The sequence below is a fragment of the Alosa pseudoharengus genome, unplaced genomic scaffold (genome assembly GCF_046254945.1).
Source record: "Alosa pseudoharengus isolate Yale_2024_CS ecotype anadromous, Long Island Sound unplaced genomic scaffold, YU_APseudo_1.1 YU_APseudo_1.1_scf_9, whole genome shotgun sequence".
Taxonomy (NCBI): Eukaryota; Metazoa; Chordata; class Actinopteri; order Clupeiformes; family Clupeidae; genus Alosa; species Alosa pseudoharengus.
The window spans coordinates 12829991-12854780 of NW_027468881.1; the positions used below are offsets into that span (position 1 = coordinate 12829991).

A 24790-nucleotide genomic window follows, 5' to 3' on the forward strand; every position below is an offset into this window, starting at 1 on the left:
ACATGCAGTTATACCTCAACGCTAGTTAAAAGAGAATGCCATTTCCTGATTGTTATTAAATTGCTCATATTCGAGTGAAGAGAGAGAATAAAGGAGAAGTGGGAGAGAGAGAGAGAGATAGAGAGGGATAAAGAGCAGAGTGTACAAGAGAGATGTCAGTGTATTATTGATGGGGCAAAAACAAACAAACTAGAAAGGTTAATTGCCAAACACAGCCTGTGTTATCTCAAAAATACAATGTATATCGATAAAGTCTGGGACTTCAGGAAGTAGAATTGGTAGCGTTTCTTTGGCTAGCAACCCGACAGTGACTGTATTACCGGTAAGTGCCTTGCTTAATATTCCTTGGACTGAAACTCAGAACTGAGATACGTTTGGGTACAGGGACTCTGAAGACAAATGGAGAAGTGTGAGAAGTGTGTATCAACTTGCAGCTGTGGAAGACCGTGGAAACACAGGTTGGAAACACAAAACACCACGCCTCATAATTTACAAACCTTTTATTGGAAGCATCCTGATAACACACTACACAGACAGTACCAAAAGCCAGAGGATGTCAGAACCCATTTATAAAAGACAACCAGTAAATTTTTCTGCTCTGTCTACACGTATGCTGTGGCAGTGTGGAGTCATCGGCTAAAAGCAATGGTTAGTTTCACTCTGAACTGTTGCATCGCGCTGAATAACACCTCCATAAATCTGGCAATCATGTCAGACAGAAAAATAAATTACAGAGTGGCAGTTTAGAAAAAGGCTTTCTGCATGATGCAGTTATTAGCACATTCATTTAGAGAAATGAACACAGTATCCCTCAGCAGAGCTGAGCACCTTACCAAGCCTCTTTTTTTGCCATCTACTCGCCTTGGCTTCTGCCTTACTAATCCATACTGTAGTGCATTTCATATATTTTGGTTTAAAAGTAGCGTCGGCGCCGAGGGCTTGAATCGTCTGGCATGTGTAAGTGTGGGAGGGGGAGAAAAGGGAAACACCCCCCCCCCGCCCCCCCCATAGAAAGGCAGAGCTGGTTCCCCACTTCTCCCTCAACGCTTCCCCATGTAAGGGAACTGCAGTTGAGTACGGATGCCCACCCAGACCGATTTTACTAAAGGCCACAGTGCTGAATGATCCACAAAGCGATATTCATGAACCCGTCGGACTCCGCGGCAATTGTGGACAGTGAATGGTTATTGCCTTGGTACCACAGTAACCTGTTAAATAAACAGAAATTAGAAATTAACAGTTAAGTGTGTAGCCAGTTTATGTATATTGTGTGGTCAAATTCTTGTGGTGTAGCTTCATGTTAAATTGAAATTTGTCCATGAGAAGTAGATGTATTTGCACTAGAGGTGGATTTTTTTTTTATTATTGCCTTAGAAGGGTGATAGTAAAACAAAGCAAAGATGTAATCAGAGAAGGGTCCATGTTAAATATTGTGTAGTTTGGGGATATATCTTTTTCATCAGTTTCTTCTATGCACACTAAAGTTTCATTTCACTCATATTTTGTTTACAAAACAAACCAAATCCATTAAAGCCCTGGAATAATGCATAAATCTGCATATTTTGATATGCCACACGTCATTTTTTCCTTCAATTACTGAAAAGTGGCAACAAAAAGTGTTGCGTAACTGTTTAGCATGTTTTTTGTTAAGTATCGACCACAAAAAATGGTTGCTCGCAGATCATAAGACCTACAGTATGACTCATTAAAAAGGAAACCTACATTTAGAAACCATGTCCTCTTTTCTGTTGCTTAACAACAAACAATTTCAAAGCTGTCATTAAAAATGTGCCGAATGTAAGCTGACAGCATGAAACTCTTCCGTGCCGTTCCACCGTGTCTATGTTTGAGTGTAGCAGTTCACCCACCTCACGGGGACCTGGCGAGCCTTGAGGCCCCTGTAGTACTCAATGCCCTGTTTTGGAGGAACACGCTTGTCATCTTCTCCCAGTGTGAGCAGAACTGGTGTCTTCACCTGCAGGAAAGTCCCAATAATATACTCTTATATGCCTTATGTTATGGGTCACAGCGGGATGAGACCGATTTGACAAGATAGTATGGCAGTTTTTTTTTTTCATCACTTTGAGTTCATTTGACTGTTTATGTTCTGATATTAATATTTATTTTTCATTACTATTACTACTACTGTTAATCTTGTTTTATGCACTCTTTGTTTCTTCATATGTAGGCATTTTGTATTGTATTACTATTGTATTACTTTTATTTGTATTGTTGTTTTATCATTTGTAAAGCACTTTGAGCCAACCCTGTTGCATTAAATGTGCTTTAAAAAATAATTAACTCACCTGAGAGATGTGTTTCATAGGAGACTTGTCAAACATATGACCGTAAGCAGCAGGATCAAGTTGGGTATCTGGACTATAATCCAGCCCTGCTTCTACCATGCACCTGCACAACACACAACACACACACACACACACACACACACACACAGAGAAAGAGACAGAGATATGTTTGATCAAGGAAACAACTCTATTGCATCAACTGAACAGCTACTTAGCAGACTTCAAACACTTCAATAATGTATAATGGAATAACTTTCCAATTATGTAACACACTGTTCCAAATGTCATTCAGAAGAGAGGGCATGGTGAAGACAATAGAATATTACAGATGAACACCACACGTGGGGTTAATTATGGGGACAAGTGGCAGGGGTGAGAAGCATAATTGGACAAAGCTGTGTGAAATCCAAGGAGATGTTAAATAATTCATAGAGGATGCAGACACCCCACCACCTCCACCTCCATCTTCCGTAGCCACCCCCCGAGTCTCGCCGGCAGCACCGTACCAGTCTGGAATGTCAGTGCTGCCAATCATGGTAGTCAGGTTGGTGACAGGGTTCCGCGTTATGCACGCCTTGTAGAAGTCCGGAAACTGGCCAATAAGGTGGCATGCCAGGAAGCCGCCATGGGAGCCTCCTGAGATGGACACCTTCTGCTCATCGAAGCAACCCTGCTTCAGCACAGTCTCCACGGCAAACTGGAGGAACAGGCCAGATGTAAAGCAAGGCTCTCAAAGACCTACAGATGGTACAAACCTTCCTGGCAAAAGGAGTATTTATCGGGACACTTTGGTGGCCATTATCACTTATGTATAATAACATATGTATAATATATAGACACACACCACCGGTCAAAAGTTTGGGGTCACTCAGAAATTTCCATTCCACTCCATTATAGATGCTGAGCTGATCAGTTGCATTGTTTTTTTAACCAGGGCAGCAGTTTTCAGATTTCAGACATAATTGCAAAAAGGTTCTCGACTGTTGTAGAAAGAAATGCCTAATCTTTGCCAATTGCCAATTATCAGAAACCATTCATCCAATGTTCCAAAGACACATTCTGTTTACTAATCTAATATCATTTTTTATATATATATATATATATATATATATATATATATATATATATATATATATATATATATAAATTGTAGACAATCGTGTCTATAATTATATATATATATATATATATATATATATATATATATATAATACGATTGTCTACAATGTCATTGGCAGTAGTAATATGTATAGAGCTGTTTTACTACAGGAAGTGATGCAACAATGACAGTACCTGAACATCAAGCACATCCTGAGTGCCAACGTTCCCTGGGAGAGAGTAGATGCTGTCCTGGCCAAACCCAGTGGACCCACGGTAGTTCACTGGACAGAGACACACACTGTTATTTTGTACGCATTACCACACACACAATCCACAATCTCATACATGAGTCCCATCTGAACAGAATATTCTATATATTCTTTATTCCACTGCTTGGTTGAATTTCCTATTGTCCTACGTAATTTAGAACGACCATTAACCGTATGTTATTTGCACACCTATGTGGCTTTTAGCTAGATGGATGACAGCAGGCTAAGTAAAATAGGGATGTTTCAAAGCTAAAGTTCATCAGAATCTTGGGATACGCCCGCTTGACAACGGGAGAGATAGAACTAACGACTGGTCTTGGCCGTAGCAACCATCCATTTAGAACTAGTAATGGCAGTTTATCCTGCAAGTTGAGCTCTGTTCTAGAATCTTTGGTTGATATGTTTCGGAATAAAGTAGTTCTACAAACAAGACAGTTTTAGCGATTAAAACGTTTAAAACGTAACAGGAAATGAACACAACGCAAGTGGCAGCAGTGGAATAAACGGGATAATGGACTCCACGGTGGTCAGAAATGAATGCACTTACGAGGTTTCGCTCCGCTTCGCGTCGGGGCCGTTTTACAACCTCGACCGTGCATTAATTTCTGTGAACAGACCACCATAGTGTCGTCCATTATCCCTTACATAACATTCCATAATATACTCATATAGTGGAAACCAAAGATTTTAGAGCAGAGCTAGAATCTTTGGTGGAGACATATAATGGCTCTCATGTCTAATGGGCGGGGGATCTCTAAGCAGATGTTTTAGGGTTTCAGATGGGGTATAATCTTGGGGCCTCGACAGAGAACACAGGGAGGAAGTGGGAAGTGGAAACGAGAAAACGGTGAAAATGGGACTTCCCCTGACCAGTCATCATGACCACACAACAAGTGCCACTGGCTTGATGCAGTCGACCTCTTGGAGTCGCTACCCCTGAGCATGCCACAGGAGATGATGAGCCAGGCACATCCAATTAACTCTAGACACATCCAATCAATGGCTGACCTAGCACCAGCACGCAGCTGATGTGACAGACTAGCTCAACACACACAACAACATAAATCAATTAAACACTGCCAGCTAACTGAGTCCTGCACAGGAATATCCTGTCTGCCTAGGACACAAAGGCAGAAAACTCCACGTGAGGTATGACGTGTCAGGTTATGCCCTGACTTTTCACAAACGCGTTTGATGGAGTTTAGGCACAGGTGTAGCATCTAGCCTCCAGAAACTGGCGTTCTTACAGCAGTGGCTACAAGTCCCTCCAAGATCCCAAAAATGGCAGATGTAGGGTATCACAAGATATGTTTTCAGAAAACACTTAAATACAAAGTGCAAATGAAACTAGAAAATGTAATTTCGAGGAAATGACCAGTGCATGAAAATATAAACATACTGTATATTAACATAAAATGCAACACTTTTATTTGGAAACAGTTGGCAGGAGTCATAGTTGATAACAACTGACAGTTGAAATGGCTGAACAGTTAAATAGTTGAGTAGTTTAAAGAGTTAAATTATTTAATAGTGAATTATTGTAGTGAAATGTATTTATTTTGAAATAGTTGTGGGCAGATGAAATAGTTGAACAGGATCGAAGTTTCTACGTTAAACGGTTGAAGCTGAATTAGACGCAGAAATTTGGTGGGAAGAATAAGAAGAAGAAGAACAGTGCATTTTCATGCACTGTAATAATAATAATAAGAAGACTTCGGATAACAGAACAGTGCATTTTCATGCACTGTAACTAGTGGAAGTGCTTAAAGACTTATGCAAGCACAGGTGACAGGCTTTAAAATTGCGATTTTCTGGCCCCAGCAGTGGCGCGACTGGCTGGGGCACCTGCACCGTACGCCAGCGACCCGGGTTCGATTCCCGCCCCGTGGTCCTTTCCGGATCCCACCCCGACTTTCTCTCCCACTCACTTCCTGTCAATCTCCACTATCCTATCTAATTAAAGGCATAAAAAGCCCCAAAAATATACTTTAAAAAAAAATTGCGATTTTCAAACCTATCAACATAATAATACTCTTACAACTGATAAAACAGAATTTCACTAAATGAGTGTTTTATCACATTTGCGGGAAGCTAATGTAAATAACTTTTTTTTAACCTTCCCATGATCGTAATAAACTTCCTGCAAATGTTATAATTATTACAGAAGTGCGAAATTAGCTATTACATTGGTGGTATGCAACATTTATTATGTTTGTGGGAAACTATTATGTTTATTACATTATTATATTTAAAAAGTGCAGATTTTTAGTTTATTTCATTAGTGGGTGTTACCTGCGACCATTCAAATTTGTATTACACAGAATGCATACTACTGATTTTTCAAAAGATCATGCAATGCCATATGACTAGGTTTTGCCAATATCCACAGTGATGTAAGCTGATAGCCTACCCCCATTCCCCTCTTTGTTTTGTGCCAGACCTAAGATAGAAACACACAATGACTTCTCTTTGGATCAGTCAATCAGCTTATCTTCAGCAGCTTATTGTAGAAGTGAACTTGAATGGCTTCCCCATTAGAACTTTCCAGATCAGCTCACACAGACAGGTGACAATACGCGCAAATTCATGGGCCCTAATTTGAATGATGGACAAAGTACAAAGTCTTAAGTCTAACTAAAGCAAATATAACAACTAGACAAAACCAATTTACTAGTTTAACCCCATGGAGAAGACATGGAAGTGCAAATATTGATGAGTCAGCTCAATGCTCCCATATGCCACATGATTGCTGTGCACAAGAACTTTGCTTGCTGACAGACTTTGCACTTTATCAGCCAAATAAACTAGAAAATGTAATTTCGAGGAAATTACCAGTGCATGAAAATGCAAAACATATATTAACATAAATGCAAAACAAACTTTTATTTAGAAACAGTTGTGGGCAGGGGAAACAGATGAGGGGAGTCATAGTTGTTGACAGTTGCAATGGCTGAACAGTTACAGTAAATAGTTGAGTAGTTTAAATAGTTAAATTATTTAATAGTGAATTATTGTAGTGAGGACATTTACAGTTGTGGGCAGAGGAAATAGTTAAACAGGATCTGAAGTCTTAAGAGAGCAAGATTGTATGCTTAAAGCCTGAGACAGACTATATAGTTAATGTAGTGTAATGGATGTTGATAGACAGTAAGTTGAATGGATGTTGATAGGCAGATTGTTTCATGGATGTTGATAGATAGTTTAATGGGTGGATGAGTGAATGGTTTGAAGAGGATGAATGGATAGAAAGTTGGATGGAATGTGCCTTATATTCTTGTAGAATCAATGGAGAGACACAGAGAGAGTTGGCCTAGTTGAGCAGAAAGCAGTTGATACAGGGGCAATCAGTTTAACCGGCTCTTTGATGGGGCCTAGTTGAGCAGCTGGCGGTTGATACAGGTGCAAATCAATTTAATTAGCCCATTGTGATGTCATAGTGCCAATGCAAAGTCTATGGGGGAAAATAAGCTTGTTTTTTTTATATTTCAAAAAGTATAAAGTTTACAGAAACGAAAAGTACATTGCACAGGTGTCATTTTCAAGACCTACGTTACAAAGTTTGAACGAAGTTTCTACGTTAAACGGTTGAAGCTGAATTAGACGCAGAAATTTTGGTTAGAAGAATAATAATAAGAAGAAGACTTCGGATAACAGAACAGTGCACTTTCATGCACTGTAATTAGGGCCCAATATCCACTGTGTACATCAACATCACTTTCACAAAAAACAAATGCAGGTCATGCTGTTCAGTTCCCTCAGCTTAAATCACAACTGAAGTTCTCAGTCGGGAAGCAACTCACCCAGCAGAAGAGCAAATCCCATTTTACAATACACAGCAGAAGACAAGAGCCAGTCTGCAGTTATCACTGAGTGAGGACCACCTGGAGGAGAGAGAGAGAGAGAGAGAGAGAGAAAGAGAGATAGAGAGAGAGAGTATATTTACTAGCCTGGCTCTGCCTGTCTACTTCACCTCAATTTCATTTCCCTGCAGTACTCCGTCTGGCATAGCTTGATCTGCCCTCATTTACTTCGGCTTTCTGGAAGTCGAACCAACCAGTGAATAGAGGGCGTCCCTGAGAGCGATTACGTTACACAGGTATGGTGTTTAATTTACTACGTCCCTGCCCCCGAAGCAGACCGTTTGGATCTACATCAATGTAGGGAGCGAAAAGGGCTTATACTTATGAAATCTTTGAGCAAATGTGAATAAAAGGCACAAAATAAGGTTGATGTGAGTTATCTGTGTGTACGTTGGATTTAAGCGACCATTTCATTTCTATTTTTAGCTCTTTCTAGGGAAGTTCCACAGTTAACATTAGGGTGGTATATGTTAGAGTGTGGCTACCCGACCCGAGCCCGACGGGTCCCGACGGGACACGGCGGGTCGGGTCGGGTTCAGACAAATATTTAGAAATTATAGTTGGGTTCGGACACATGGGGCGATATGCATTGGAAGTAGAGGTCTGCACTCCCGACGCAAAAGAGTGCGGCGCGGGACAACTTTTGAAAGCTCTTTGCGGGAGCGGGCGGGATGAGAGAGGTGCGTTCGTGGGTGCGGGACAAACCGATGATACACTGCACTCCCGCAAAAATTAAATATGTGCGTAAAATTAAATATGGAAATGATTAAAGTAGGCTACTGTTCTGTTAGGCAGCATTAAAAAACGGGGTTTAAAGCATAACTGATGGATAGCAGGCCTATAGCCTATATTGTCGTTTATGTGGGTTCAATTTGTTCCTGCTGCTCATTGTCAAAACTGAAAAATCGAAAGCATGACAGAGGAAGAGGGCACCAGACTAGGCCTACTTCAGTTGTTAGCCTATTCAGAACCAAGAAACTGACATCTGGAGTCTTTCTCAGGTGTGTGTGCTCCTTTCGTGAGACAGAAAGAAAAACTGAATAGGCTATCCTTCCTGCATGCGGGCTTTAGCAGGCGGGAGCGGGACATCATGTTACAGATGCGGGCGGGAGCGGGACTAAAAATGACACATTAATGCGGGAGCGGGACAGAATATTGTGGGAGACCTCTAATTGGAAGCTTTACATTTAAAATTCCTTATTATGTCCCAACAGGTCTGCTTTACATGATGCAAACGTTTGTTTTTTGAGAATAAAGTAAAATGTAAAAAAAGACCTTAGCTTTCTTCCTGTGTGCAAGATTTGTTTATCGTGACAACGCATTTCAGGCATGCCGCCTGAAATGCACACGCGTTGTCACGACTACATAAACAAATGTTTATGCACATTTCGCACAGTCTTGGGTGACGTTAAAAAAAAGTTGTTAGCCTATCAGGAGATTTTAAGATTATTTGCATTGCATACTGTGGTAAAGACATAGGCTACCGGAAGGCTATAAGGTCGTCTCGTTCAACTGGATGAGGATTTCCTCGAGTTGCCCCAATTAACGTCGATGCTGCATATGGATCAGTGACAGAGGCACTGTAGTTTCAAAGACTGTTGCAGTTCATTTCAAGACTTTTCGTCAATGGTAAGACAAGAATTCTACCGTATTTTCCGGACTATAAGTCGCACTTTTTTTCATAGTTTGGCTGGTCCTGCGACTTATAGTCAGGTGCGACTTATAGTCAGGTGCGACTTATATATGAAAAAAATTATATAATTGAACATGTTTTTAAATGTTAATTTATATTAACTGACATGAACCCTACATGAAACATTATCGTCTACAGCCTTGAGAGAGGCTCTCAAATGCACAAGTCGTGAAACACACGTGCATACTTAAATCCTCAAATTACTGCCGGGATTCTATTTATAGCTGGGCCTCAGATTTGGACAAATAAAAGCCAGTATAATTTTGTTTCAATTTAACTCATAAAATAGCTCTTCTTAATAATTTATATTGTTGGTTGGTTTAATATTGTTGCCAACGAAGTCATTGTCCTACACCATGAGTCTCCAACACATTGATCTCAAGCTACCAGTAGCACGCAGCCCCAGGTTAACCTACATTTAAACACAATTGTTGCTGCCAGGCATCAGCCTACGAATTTTATAAAAAAGTAAATCATGCATAATTTAAAAAATAACTAAATTTAGGCTATCTTAGACCTCTTTGGCTATACGGAATAAGGTTTCCCTTGCAGCACAGCACACGTTCCATGAATGAATGAATGAATGAAAGCGGATGCCTTATCTCGCAATAAGCGGATGGACATCCCGACACTCTTTCATACATGAAACTTAATAGTGACCCAATGCCATTGATAGCCTACCGGTATGCTGCTCCAAACGAAAAGTATAGGCCTATGTCTCACAGTAAAACGCAAGAAATGAAGGCCTATAGCTGACTCTAATAGGCTACAAGCCATGGTCCAAATAAAGGTGCTGTGCTTTGCCCAGCCATAAATTCAGGATTCACGATAGTCTGTCCCCTAAAAATTCCTCACCCGTTATCTGGACATGCATGAAAACATTTGAAAACAAAACTCACTGCCATGTAATATTTGATCGCTGTTTTGCTACTAATTATCTTTCACGTGAATACGCACAGAAAGTGAAAGTAGGCCTACTATGCGCTCCGTGTCTGTAGCTGTCTGTTCACGTCCGCAATCGATTATAACGTTCCTCAAATGGAGAACACATCCATGTCCTCTCGCGTTATATTATAGGCTGTCATGCTTCTGTGTTTGCGGTTCCTGATCGCTAAACGTTTGTTTTCCTTTCCTGTCGATAGCGGTTGATGTAGAAGCACGTAATAGGCTATAATAATTTGACTTTAGGGGTGACAAATCCTGCTGAGAGAGAGAGAGCAAAGAGAGAGAGGCACCCTTAAAGTGGTCCTGCGCGCGCGTGTGTGTGTCTCTGCATGGGGTTCAATTGAAGTCAGAGTTGGTCCGCTTTCAGGCCGCTCCATTATTAGATTAACGTCAGACAGTGCTGTAAAATGTGTGGGAATTTCTCGCATTATGATGGCTAGCGTTGCGGGACTTTTATTAGTATGCTCAATAATTTATGCACAATCCTGCGCTGAAATTTAGGCCCTGGTTTTAAATGCACATCTTTTTTTCTCTTGCTCTCTCGGCGAGCATTTGTTCTGCTTCCAGCTTGTGCCAATACACTATATCGTCCAAAATGCTTGATTGCATTGCATTCTCCACATTTTTAGCTAAAATTTCATGTACCACATCAGCATTTTTGTTCAGTGAATCTTTTGTAAATTGCTTTACAATAGCGTCGGGCACTTGTCAGCAGCCTTCGGCTTGCCTCTTGCCACTATTCACTCCTTCATCTTTAAGATTCCCTGTAGAATTCTCAATATTTTTGGCCTCAATGTGTTCAGTTACATAGTCTGTCTGTTCTTAGTCTTGGATTTTGTGAAATAAATTTCTAAATATCACCTGCTTGCTGCAGCTTCGGTCTGCACGTCCTTTTAAAACCGCATATTTTTCTCTCTCGAGCATTTAATCTCGGCTTGTCTCTCCACATCGTCCAAAATGCTTGATTGCATTGCATTCTCCACATTTTTAGCTAAATTTTCATGTACCATATAATCATTTTTGTTCAGTGAATCTTTTGTAAATTGCTTTACAATTACCGTCGGGCCTATATGCCTATTGCCTGGCTTGCCTCAGCTTCGGTCACGACCTTTTGTGAAATAAATTTCTAAATATCACCTGCTTGCTGCAGCTTCGGTCTGCACGTCCTTTTAAAACCGCATATTTTTCTCTATCGTGAGCATTTAATCTGCTGCCATCTTGTGACTCCACATCGCCCAAAATGCTTGATTGCATTGCATTCTCCACATTTTTAGCAAAATTTTCATGTATCATATCAGCATTTTTGTTCAGTGAATCTTTTGTAAATTGCTTTACAATTACCGTCGGGCCTATAGCCTGGCTTGCTTCAGTCACGTCTAAAACTGCCTCTTTTTCTCTCTTGTGAGCATTTAATCTGCTGCCAGCCTGTGACTCCACATCGCCCAAAATGCTTGATTGCATTGTATTCTCCACATTTTGGCGTACCACATGGTATTTTCTTTCAGTGAATCTTTTGCTTTGCAATGACATTCCTGCCCTCCTCTTGGCTGCCTTCACTCCTTCGTCTTCATTAACATTAATCTTTTTGGCCTCAATAATCCAGTTACATAGTCTCTGTTTTTGGTTTTGGATTTTGTGAAATACATTTCTAAATAAATGCGACTTATATATGTTTTTTTCCTGTTCATGACGCATTTTTTGACTAATGCGACTTATACTCAGGAGCGACTTATAGTCCGGAAAATACGGTATTTCAATAGGCTATGCTTGCTTGGGCCTCTTGTGTTAATGTGCGCTGTGTGTGACCTGCGTGCGTGCACGCTCATCTGATTCTGTAGACAAGTTGTTGTGTGTTCCGTTTAATGGGCTAACGTGAACGTTTAATCACTAGCATGGGAATAACTGAGGCATCATCTGTGTCGGGCTCGGGTCGGGTTCGGACATAAAAATCTGAGTTAAAAAGTGAGTTAGTAAAAGGACTGAATGTCCTGTGAATTAATAACTAGATGAAACGTGTGGCTGTCTTTCCAATTGGAATCAATGACAAGATGCAAGCTTGCTTGCTAAGGGCGTGATGCAGAGAAACTTCTCTGTATGACGAAACACCGGTTGTTACTGATTGGTCCAAAGGAACTCCAATGATTTTAAACCTCAAACTGTGCCCTCCCACCCGGAAATAAACGTTTGCCAATGAATCTAGGCCAGACCCTCTGCGAAGTCAGTCATATATTTACCCCTTCCAGGAACAATTCCATTCTGACAGAACTGATCAATTTCATAACAACACACACACACAGTTGATGTTTTTTTAACACACCATGTGGGGTGACAATGAGTGGTAGCTTCTCTCCTTCTTTGGCTTCCTTTGGTTTTAGCAGCAGGGCCTCAAAATCCAAACCATCTGGAGGAAGACAGAAAGACAAAGGAAAGAGCATGACGGAGAGAGAGAAACAGACAAAGAGAGGGATGGAGAAAAGAGAAAGAGAGGGATAGAGAAGAAAAGGCAAGGCATGTCATGAGATTAAACTGACTCTGATAAAGGCAAAACGGCATAAAGCCAGAAGCATCACATTGGGATATTTCTCTTACGGTACTGGCTGTTCTCCTGGTCTGGGGGCGGAGTGAAGGTGATGATCTGCCAATCAATGTCGGACTGCACCTCAGCCGTCTCCAGGGTGACCCAGCTCACCTGCGCCTCAGAGCCTCGCTCAGGCAGGAAGGCCACACGCTGCAGGAAGTGACATCATCAAAGCACACTCTCATGCGTAACTCCGCTTAACTGCAACTGGTACCATCAACCATCTATGTCTGCCTCAGTAACAGCTCGAGCACAAATGAGGGTAAAACACATAAACAATTTGTGTTGTGTTATGATCAGATTGTTGTGCACTGCAAAGAGCAAAACTTCTGTTTGACTGAAATACTACCATCACCATTCAGATGAGCAAAATCAGAGCAAATTACCAAAGCATGATAGCTCAGTCAGGCAGGAAGTCATACAGTTTACTGGAAACTGTGCTTACTGAGAGTTTAACAATATAAATTTGTGGTAAATGAATTTACTGAATTTCAGATCCCAGATGAACCTGAGATATGCGGCCTAGCGACAGTTAGGTTATACAATTCAGGACACTTTTGTGAACCTGGAGTCGGACCTTGGTGAGGTCAAAAGTGAAACACAGCAAATAACCCTATTTGTATTCCAGATAGGTGCTGATTAGTGAACAAAATAACAGAAAAGGGAACTCATGTTATGTCATGTCATCCTCCTATTGAAGAATTAAAACTGGCCATTACCAGACTAGGAGGGCAGTTTGGGGAGCAGCAGCTAACCACCATCAGGTCCCTGTGGACAGTGAGCAGGGACCAGCTCCCCATATCCGACTCTGACGGGGAACAAAAACAAAAAACACACACACAAAGTCAAACCAGGCTTTAAAATAATATATATAAAAAATATCAACAGCACAATATCTCAGAGCAAATAAGACAGATGAGACCAGAGGAGTTGTTTACTCACTGGAGGTGAGGGATGTGACACTGCCTGTAGAGGTATCAATCAACAGAAGTTCCTGTGTGACGAGTCCAACAAACAAACAAACAAAACAACAAAAGAAAATTAAGCCTTGAACTATGAAAGTATAGTTCAGTTAATAGATACGGACACTTCTCAAAATGTATGGCAATCAGCAGTCTGATTGGGTTCCACAGAGTATGTTCTCCAGTACGGAGGTCCTACTGTACCTTTCGGCTCCGCTGGGGACAGGACACGAGGACACGCTGGCTGTCAGCCGACCAGCACATAGGAGACAGCATGGAGCTGTAGATCCCAGTGAAGCCATCTGCCAACACACACACACACACACACACACACACACACACACACACACACACACACACACACACACACACACACACACACACACACACACACACACACACACACACACACACACACACACACACACACACACACACACACACACACACACACACACACACACACACACACACACACACACACACCACACACACACAGGGCAGAAGAAAGAGACCAAAATCAGAGGACTAAGAATATTCAGTGGCTGTCTCACTATCTATCAAGGCATTGACAAAAACAGAAACTTCATATACAGAAGTGAAATAACTACCTTCCCCGGGTCTGTTAACCACATCTACAATGATGGAGGTCTTCTTAGTGTACCAGTCATACTATGAGGGAAAAAGATCCAAAAACTCAAACAAATTTTATATGAAAAAAGCCTTAACATACAGTGTGCATGTACACTTCTTTGCATCAACACATATACAGTATGCGCTTCATCCCATAAAAGTACATACCGGTATACTGTATATGCCAACAGACAGGAAAGAAAATACACATACATGATAAGGCTGTGCAATTAATCAAATCAATTAATCGTCAATTATGACTTCCAACAATTATGAACACAATATGATCAAAATACTGTATAACAATTATCTTGCAGCATTCGGCTTTGCACAATGCTCTTGTTTTATCTTGAGCTATATATAATTCCAGTGCACACCTTTTCTTTACAGTAGTGACTGTTGTATAGTGACTGTTGTATACATTAGCTTTGTTTGCAATGTATTTTGCATTTGTTTTTCATATGAATTATATGTACAATTAAATTTAATTCACTGTCCTTTTAAGTTTAGTTTAGAAAATAGATGATCATTGAGTAATCGTGTTAAATAATCATGATTTCAGTACTGACCAAAATAATTATGATTATGAATTTTGCCATGATCGAGCAGCCCTAATATGATGACTCACCATGCATAGCCTGCAGCACTGTTGGTGCGGTCCATACACTCCACACTCAAGGTAAACAATCCGGCAGTAGTCTGGGCTGAGGCGAGGGGAGCACACTGCACTGGAGTCGGACAGCTGATCTGGTCAGACAGAGGGAGGCAGAGGACCAGAGTCATTTCTGCTTCAAGAACCTACTGGGATTCTAATCACTAAGAGACAGAGGTCAGTACTGAGATACCTACCACACTTTCCACTTGTCAGATCCACATAAAACAAGGATGACCTAGGTGTGTATAAAAGCATAGGAGAGAGTTGTTTATCTTAATGACTGACTTAGCAAAGCTACTTAGTAGTAATTACTTCATGACTGAGTAATATTGTAGTATAGTTACTGTAGTAACTATTGTTAACTAGCCTCAGCTAGTTAGGGACATCTGAAGGCCCATATAATAAGTGGTAAAAATACAAAATCTTTGAAAATCTCTGAAATGCTCACTCCTAAACAGACACACACATACTTTCTGTTGGGGCAGTATCTCAGTCCCAGTCGAAATGGTTCATGCCACCATCCCACGAACACCACGCCCGTATCCCCAGGGGCCCAGAATGCCTAGCACACAAAAAACACCATTACCCTCAGACATGACCTGACATAACATGATAACACCACAAGACATGAATCTTGAACACATATTTAAATCTTAATCTGAACACTTTCTCTGGATTAAATATCAAAATATTTTATGAGATTCAACATGGACATTCTAGAAGTCAGTGGAGTGACTTTTGAATAGAGGTGTGAATCGTCACTGATCTCCCGATGTGATTCGATTTATGATTATCATGTCAGCGATTCAATTCGATTCGATTCCTTGATGCATTACGATGCGTCAAATACATTTTTCTATTAAAGTCATATAGGATATTTGACTTGACGGAATGCATTAAGATACTGTATAGTTCAATATAATACAGTTTTCTATATTACTTCATATGGTTATGTTTTCATCCAAAAATACAAGTAGTAAGATAGAAACAATCTTTTTTATACAAAGTCTGAACACAACAGACAGTACTTGTACAGTAAAACAACTTTCCTGAAAAATAACATTCTCAGTAGCCTAACTAGACTCTAGATGAAACGGGTTAGGCTACCGAGAATGTTATTTTTCATTTGAATGTTTATACCACCGCCGGAAAAATGAACGAGCGACATCATTGCAATTATGGTCGGCCACTGCATCAATGCAGCATCGTCCATGTCCGCATCGTGATGCATCGATTATTTGATTAATATCAACACCTCTACGAAGAGGAACAGACATATACTAGAACAGACCTGTCCAGGAGAAATGTTGTCCGGAATGCCCTCCAGTACAGACACATTGCTGCCCTCGATGTCCAGCACACACAAAACTGGAGTGCTCTTGCTCACCAGGGTCTCTCCCCAGTCCTCATAATACACAAATTGGTCCCCCTGAAAGCACACACACACACACACACACACACACACACACACACACACACACACACACACACACACACACACACACACACACACACACACACACACACACACACACACACACACACACACACACACACACACACACACACACACACACACACACACACACACACACACACACACACACACACACACACACACACACACACACACACACACACACACACACACACACACACACACACACACACACACACACACACACACACACACACACACACGTGAATACATTTACAGCTCAAAACTCCCTGCCGTTCCATTTCCTAATGTCAACCCCAAATGCAGTATGTATCCTCCTTACCTTTACAGTTTCATCCTTCTTGCCCACCTTAATTCCCTCCTCCTCGTCCCCTACAGGACTTGACTCAGGAGACTCTGTCTGAAAGTGTACATACAAAAACATTTCTGTTTTACATTTTTGTTACAGTGTACATGTACTGTGTAGATATTGTAATTACATGGGGAACATCTGTGGCTACAACTACAGTACTGTCTGAGACGCTTTAACACACATCAACCTGAAGATTTTATCCCCTCGGCACACAAACTCTGAATTTTTTCTATTATAAGGTAACAGAAACAGTGCGGCATCCCAAACAGCATAGTATAAAGAACGGACCTTGAAGAAGGACTCTGCCTTGGGTCTTCTCTTCTCCGCCACATACAGAAGGTGAGTTTCAGAGTGGGACCAGACCAGGCTGCCAAACTGATCTACGGGAGGGACACCACAATCACTCACTGGGAATATCTCTTACTGAGAGACACAGCAAAACAACTCGCATCAAAACACATCAAATTAGAATGGTTTGAGCAGGGGAAAAAATATAACATTTCTGCCCCAATGCCCTGTGATTAACTATTAAATTGGAAAGTGTATGAACAATACCACAAACAAATCTGTGTAGGCGTCAACTTCTCATTTCCTATTTCTAGGTAACTTTTAACTTGTGTCCTGAAACCTGTTGCTGGTGGAAACACAGCGATCAGGGATTCCTGTGGTTCAACAGGTGGAGTAACATTTTCAATACCAAGGTCAGATGTCCAATCCCTCGGGAGCTCAGCAAACACATTAATTACCTAAATAAAACACCATAAAACGCTAGGCTTCCGTATCACTCAATCACACACTGCAGGGACTGTAACACATGAACTATAGCTGACAAGAGGAATTGACTCTCAAGGTACTTTCCAAGTTCCAATATAGCTATATCAAATAGCTTTGTCAAGAGTAAATCAAATCTTAACAGTGTGTTAAATAACAATGGGGGGCATCTTCAGCTGGAAAACTTTTAACTCTGTCAAGGTAACCTTTTACAAGCAACGTCTGCTAGTTTCTACTTTTGTAGTAGCTCTTTTCTTAAATAAATGGGTAACCCCACAATGACTTAGCCTGGAAAAAAGTGAAGTCTGGTGACTCACAAGTGGGATTTGTTTCCAACACTGACAATAAATAGCATCAACAGTCAGGAAACAATGTATGTGGGTCTACCTTTGCAGTGAATACATTTCTGCATTTTTCCATTTTTTTTTATGTTTGCAGGTGTTGCTGCTACTGTTTATCTCAATAAGTTTCGTCTTCCCCTCTCTATTGGCCTGACATTTTTCTTGTTTGAGGGAAAGTGTTATGATATCCAGTGTTCCAGACTAGAACTCCCTGAAAGAAGATCTAGGTGGGCAGGGCCAGGCTCACAATGACTGTCAGTGAAATGCCTTTTGTCATTTAGTTCCATAGCGTTATATTCTACAAAGGCAACATACTGTAACAGAGCGATACCATTTACCATGCAGCTCTTTTCTGAGCCAAAGCAGCACTACAAAGTTGTGACATAACTGAAGGGTCCATTGAGCCCAAGTGTGCATTCAATGTACACTCTGTGTATCTCACAATAAACTAAACTTCATTTTGGAACAGTTCAATGAGAAGCTCACCGTCTTCATAGACTTTGCCATGCTTCTTCAGATCTGTGAGATTGAGACACTTCACCTTGCTGTTCTTGTGCCAAATCTGTCCCAAAGAGAGAATGAAACAGCCACAGGTCAGGGAAACTGATGATGGCCTACAGACAGGGTGCAGTCAAACAGTAAGTGAGAATAAGAGTTGTGTGTGTGTGTGTGTGTGTGTGTGTCTGACCTCCAGGAACTGTTTCTCCTCTCCTTTGATATTACATTCTCTGACCACAGCTTTCATGTCCCCTGAGGGTGAGTCTCTGCTTAGCAGCCTGAGGAAAGAGACATGGGACACTCGATTCAGACATACTCCTGGTTCTCTCTGGCAGGACACCGGTTTCTATGTGTGTGTGTGTGTGTGGGGGGGGGGGGGGGTTGGGGTGTCTAGGCAAGATAAAATACCCACACTCCCTTGATCTCTGTGCAGTTCCCAGATGGTCCAGAGAAGACAACGGACTGATCATCGTGAAACACAATGTACTGCCGGCAAAACTTCACCTGTTCGTTTCTCTCTAGGTCACGCTGACTCCATTCTTTAAGGAAGAGACAGACAATTTCTCAATACAGCCGCCAATGAAGGTGATGGATCAAGAAGCAAGCCTATTTGCAAGCTATCACTGCAAGCCTATTTGCGCTGAGTCTATATTGTGCCACTCAGCACAGTCAGTATAAACAGAAGACAGTTAAATTATCATCTATAAATAGAATAATTGTACTTGAACATCATGAAAGGCATGCAGTTGAATGAGGACTTTTAAGTCAGGGAAAACAATTATTGCCACACAATAGTAAATGCAAACCACTGGTTTAATTCACCCCCCCTCCCCCTCCTTAGAAGAGATCAATGTTGGGCTCCACCTGTGTAGATGTTGCTGTACTTCCCTCCGTACTGAGTCGTTATCACTGGACCAATGTCAGCACGGCTTAGAGATGGGAACTGGCTTTGCTCCCGGAAGAGCTTGGCGATCTCATCAGGGTTCTTCATCACCTTACCATAAAAACGAGAAAGACTAGCTAAGCGGCTCACAAACACAACCCGTCTGGCGTGAAATGTTGCCATCCTTATCACTCCCTCGATCAACATAATTTGCTATAACCCTTGGCCGATTTTTGAAAGTGCACACTTGTCATGCCTTATGCTGGCAGTAAAATGACCTCTAAGGTGACGTGTTACTATCAGTTTCTTGGGTCTGCTTTACTGTCCAAAAGCACACATAAATTACAGTGGGCGACACAGGTCGGTCAAGTTCACGCAAAACCACAGGCGACAACGGGGCGTGGCATGGATAATGAAACATGAATAAAGACTAGCTATCTTGCTATTTACCAACTGATAACATTGCAAGACGAAAGGCGTCTACCAATGTTACCAAAAATAACAATTAGTGTATCATAACACGAAACACCGACGGCACCACATAATGTTACGACAAAATGTGTATGGCTTGCTAGTAATACGCTAACGTTACAAAGAAAATGCCAGTGTCAACAACACCCAACAGGTAATGTTAATTGCTGACCGACATAGCTGCTTCGGCAACAACAAAATACACCAAACCTATTTTCTTGTGCTGGATTAACGCTTCTTAACATTAAGATACAACAGGCAATTCGCTATTGTATTGTGAAAGTTTTGGTCCTTGAGAATCTCAACTAGCGAGCGTAGTGCTAGCGGAAAAGGATTGTAGATATGTGGAGCAGCGTAAAGCTCCCTCGAAACTAGACTATGGGTTCTGACATCAATCTAATAGTCTCAAAAATGAAGGGAAAAAAATGTTTTTTTTAACTGCGGTCGATTGCAATTTCTATATTTACCTGGGTTGTCATGCTGCTGAAACCACTGCCACTGTCAACGATAAACTTTTCCGCCTCACGTCACAAAACACGTTCTGATTGGTTTTCGGGTTACAATATTTTTCCTGAATGCTTCAAAATAAAAGACCTATGTTAACCATATTTACAGTGAATGTGATGCTGCTTAGAGCAGTGTTTCCCAAAGTCTGGGTCGCGACCCACGGGTGGGTCGCAGGAGATTTTATTTGGGTCGCCAGCACAATTTATGTTGTGATACCATTTGTCATTTGATACCAGGAAAGCTAACAGTTTTCTTTTAGGATGTAGTTTGTTAACTACCACAGTCACGGTTTTGTCATAAAAGCTCATGAAACTGGGGGACGAACGCATCGCAGAGGGGGTGCCAGAGCATGGATATCTACCTCTCAAAATGAAACCGTTATGTGGGCGCCTGCCATGTAGCCTACCTCGCAGTTGCAAACTAAGGGACATGAATCCGCCTATTTGCACGAACATTAACAGATGCCAGCTCCTCAACTTTACCGATTAAAATCTAGTGACCGTGCTGTCAACTAAAGCAGACATCAATAGACCGGACATAAGGCCGTTCAATTTGCATGTAGATAGTTTCGATTGTAGATGCAATCTTTAAAGTTAATAGCAACCTCCTCACATTCTTATTTCTATTTTAAAATGCACAACAGTGAATTATATTAGGCTACAATTTAAATGGATATTTTAAACACTATTCCTCTCGTTTTCTACTCTAACTCCAAAGTAAAGGTGCATTCTTCCAGCTATTGCGTAAAAGCCTCTGTTCTGATAACGACTATACAATAATATAGCTGCAAGCAGCAATGCGGGGGCCAAGCAGTGCGCTATAGCAGGAATGACGTTGCCATGGCAGGAGCAAGCACTCACAGCAAGTTTGATTGCAATTGGATAAAGAACGGCTGAGAAATAAGCTCATTTACTTTGTTAGAGCGCCCCTAGATGCCAAATTACACCAATGTCCTTGTGTGTTCTCACAATCAGCTACCATGTCCCTCTACCAAGTTTGGACTTCATACACCAAAGTGTTGCTGAGATGTGAGCTCACATTCTTTATTACAGCACCCCTAGAGGTCAAATGAGACCACTTTCCTTACATGTCCTCACAATCAGCTAATATGTCCATGTATCAAGTTTGGACTTCATACAACGAAGCGTTGCTGAGATTTGAGCCCACTTCCTGTATTACAGCGCCCCCTATAGAGGCCAAATGATGCCAATTTCCTACTGTGTCCTCACAATCAGATACCAAGTCCCTGTACCAAGTGTGGACTTCATACATCAAAGAATTGCTGAGATACAAGCTCACATCCTGTATTGCAGCGCCCCCTGTAGAGGCCAAATGACGCCAGTTTCCTAGTGCATCCCCACAATCAGGTACCAAGTCTCTATACCAAGTTTGGACTTCGTACATCAAAGCGTTGCTGAGATACAAGCTCACTTCCTGTATTGCAGCGCCCCCTATAGAGGCCAAATGATGCCAATTTCCTAGGGCGTCCTCACAATCAGATACCAAGTCCCTGTACTAAGTTTGGACTTCATACATTAAAGCGTAGCCGAGATGTTAGCCCACTTCCTGTTTGGCGGCATCGTCGCCATGTGTGATTGACTGTCACGGGCAAATAAACTTGAAATTAAAAAATCTGACAAGTATTGTTTGTGTGGCTCGGTCTGAAGATCATCTCCGCCAAGTTCTGTGAAAATCGGATGAAATTTGTAACCGCTGAAACTTTTCATAGAGTTTGGACTAAATCCAATATGGCGGAGGTCCAATATGGCGGAAAGTGACGGGATAGGGGTCGATGAACTCAAGATTGTTCAAGGATTCAGACGCTACCTCAATTGTGAAAATTAGACAAAAGAGTCAAGGATCACGAGCATGAACGCATGTCCAGCTTTGAACTGGTGGTGGCGCTAGAGTGTTCAATGTATATGCATGAAAATTGGTGCGAGTGATTGGGACAGTGTCCTGACTAATGGTATCAAGTCTTGTTATGTTAACTCAAAGCGTCACCTAGATGTTTTACCACTTCCTGTTTGGTGGCTTCATTGCCATATTGGATTGGCTGTCACGAGCAAACAAAAATGAAATTAAAAAATCTGACCAGTATCGTTTGTGCGGCTCGGTCTGAAGATCATCCCCTCCAAGTTCTGTGAAAATCGGATGAAATTTGTAACCGCTGAAACTTTTCGTAGAGTTTGGACTAAATCCAATATGGCGGAGGTCCAATATGGCGGAAAGTGATGGGATAGGGGTCATTGAAATTAGGTCGGTCCAGGGATTCCAACGGTGCCTGATATGTGAAAATCGGACGCACCATTCAATGGTCACATGCATGAATGCAATCCAGGTTCGACCCATTGGTGGCGCTAGAGTGTTGGGCATAGAGTTCTGGAAATTGGTGAGAGTGATCATGGGACAGTGCTGAATCAGTGTGCCTAATTTCATAACTTTAGACCCAGCGGTTCAATTTTCGGCCAGATTTTGACCTGTTGGTGGCGCTAGATGGCTGGGTTTAGAGGTCCGTAAATGAGTGTGAATGGTCAGTGGAGTGTCCCGAAACTTTCTGCCAAAAAATCTGAACTTTTTAGCCAGGCGTTCTATGGGCTGCCATAGACTCCAATGGCAGAAGTTTTATAATAATAATAAATATAGCTGCAAGCAGCAATGCGGGGGCCTAGCAGAGCGCTATAGAGCAGAGCGCAGAGCAAGCACTCAGCAGCAAGAGGACAAATTACACCAACGTCTTTGTGCGTTCTCACAATCAGCTACCATGTCCCTCTACCAAGTTTGGACTTCATACACCAAAGTGTTGCTGAGATGTGAGCTCACTTTCTTTATTACAGCCCCCCTAGAGGCCAAATAAGACCACTTTCCTTCATGTCCTCACAATCAGCTAATATGTCCCTGTACCAAATTTGGACTTCATACACCAAAGTGTTGCTGAGATACGAGCTCATTTCCTGTATTACAGCGCCCCCTATAGAGGCCAAATGATGCCAATTTCCTAGTGTGTCATCATAATCAGGTAACAGGTCCTTATACCAAGTTTGGACTTTGTACACCAAAGCGTTGCTGAGATACAAGCTCACTTCCTGTATTACAGCGCACCCTATAGAGGACACATGATGCCAATTTCCTAGTGCGTCCTCACTATCAGATACCAAGTCCCTGTACCAAGTTTGGACTTCATACATTAAAGCATAGCCGAGATGTTAGCCCACTTCCTGTTTGGTGGCTTCATCGCCATATTTGATTGGCTGTCACGGGCAAACAAAAATGAAATTAAAAAATCTGACAAGTATCGTTTGTGCGGCTCGGTCTGAAGATCATCTCCGACAAGTTCTGTGAAAATCGGATGAAATTTGTAACCGCTGAAACTTTTCGTAGAGTTTGGACTAAATCCAATATGGCGGAGGTCCAATATGGCGGAAAGTGATAGGTTAGGGGTCGATGAACTCTGTATGGTCCAAGGATTCAGACACTACCTCAATTGTGAAAATCAGACAAAAGAGTCAAGGATCACGCGCATGAACGCATGTCCAGCATTGAACTGGTGGTGGCGCTAGTGTGTTCAATGTATATGCACGAAAATTGGTGTGAGTGATTGGGACAGTGTCCTGACTAATGGTCTCAAGTTTTGTTATATTAACTCAAAGCGTCACCTAGATGTTTGTCCACTTCCTGTTTTGCGGCTTCGTCACAATATTTGATTGGCTGTCACGGGCAAATAAAAATGAAATTGAAAAATCTGACCAGTATCGTTTGTGCGGCCCGGGCAAAAGATCATCTCTAACAAGTTTCGTGAAAATCGGAGGAAATTTGTAACCGCTGAAACTTTTCGTAGAATTTGGACTAAATCCAATATGGCGGAGGTCCAGTCTGGCCGAAAGTGACGTAGTAGGGGTCATCCAACTCAAGTCAGTCCAGGGATTCCAACGGTGCATGATTTGTGAAAATCGAACGCACCGTTCAATTGTTACATACGTGAATGTGAGTCCAGATTCGACCCATTGGTGGCGCTAGAGTGTTCGGCATAGAGTTCTGTAAATTGGTGAGAGTGATCATGGGACGGTCCTGAATCAGGGCGCTAAATTTCATAATAATAATGACTTGCAAATACCTTTCAACCCAGCTTTTCAACTTTCAGCCAAACTTTGACCTGTTGGTGGCGCTAGATGGCTGGGTTTAGAGATCTGTAAATTAGCGTTAGTGGTCAGTGGAGTGTCCCGAAACTTTCTGGCAAAAAATCTGAACTTTTTAGCCAGGCGTTCTATGGGCTGCCATAGACTCCAATGGCAGAAGTGTAATAATAATAATAAATATAGCTGCAAGCAGCAATGCGGGGGCCTAGCAGAGCGCTAAGCAGGAATGGCGTTGCCATGGCATGAGCAAGCACTTACAGCAAGAGGCCAAATTACACCAATGTCTTTGTGCGTTCTCACAATCAGCTACCATGTCCCTCTACCAAGGTTGGACTTCATACACCAAAGTGTTGCTGAGATGTGAGCTCAC

General features: G+C 41.7%; 1 protein-coding gene across 1 annotated transcript; it reads right to left on the bottom strand.

Annotated features, from left to right (window-relative positions):
• Positions 1 to 485: 485 nt before the first annotated feature.
• On the bottom strand, positions 486 to 20322 carry LOC143114106 (acylamino-acid-releasing enzyme). Its single transcript, XM_076275566.1, has 23 exons — positions 20245 to 20322; positions 19288 to 19417; positions 18836 to 18962; positions 18614 to 18701; positions 18412 to 18487; positions 17102 to 17193; positions 16784 to 16861; positions 16294 to 16431; positions 15473 to 15564; positions 15197 to 15237; positions 14976 to 15094; positions 14326 to 14386; positions 13919 to 14016; positions 13695 to 13746; positions 13472 to 13560; positions 12764 to 12902; positions 12492 to 12575; positions 7477 to 7557; positions 3600 to 3688; positions 2813 to 3003; positions 2307 to 2409; positions 1869 to 1975; positions 486 to 1208 (listed from the first exon to the last, which is right to left on the bottom strand). The coding sequence occupies exons 1-23, from the start codon at positions 20254 to 20256 to the stop codon at positions 1103 to 1105; spliced, it is 2193 nt and encodes a 730-aa protein (XP_076131681.1). The 5' UTR covers positions 20257 to 20322; the 3' UTR covers positions 486 to 1102.
• Between the last annotated feature and the right edge of the window lie 4468 nt (positions 20323 to 24790).

Coding starts and splice junctions, on each gene's coding strand:
- LOC143114106 (XM_076275566.1), bottom strand. Junction 18,963..19,287: donor GTACAGCAACATCTACACAG/GTGGAGCCCAAC, acceptor TCTTCCTTAAAG/AATGGAGTCAGCGTGACCTA. Junction 18,702..18,835: donor TGCACAGAGATCAAGGGAGT/GTGGGTATTTTA, acceptor CTCTTTCCTCAG/GCTGCTAAGCAGAGACTCAC.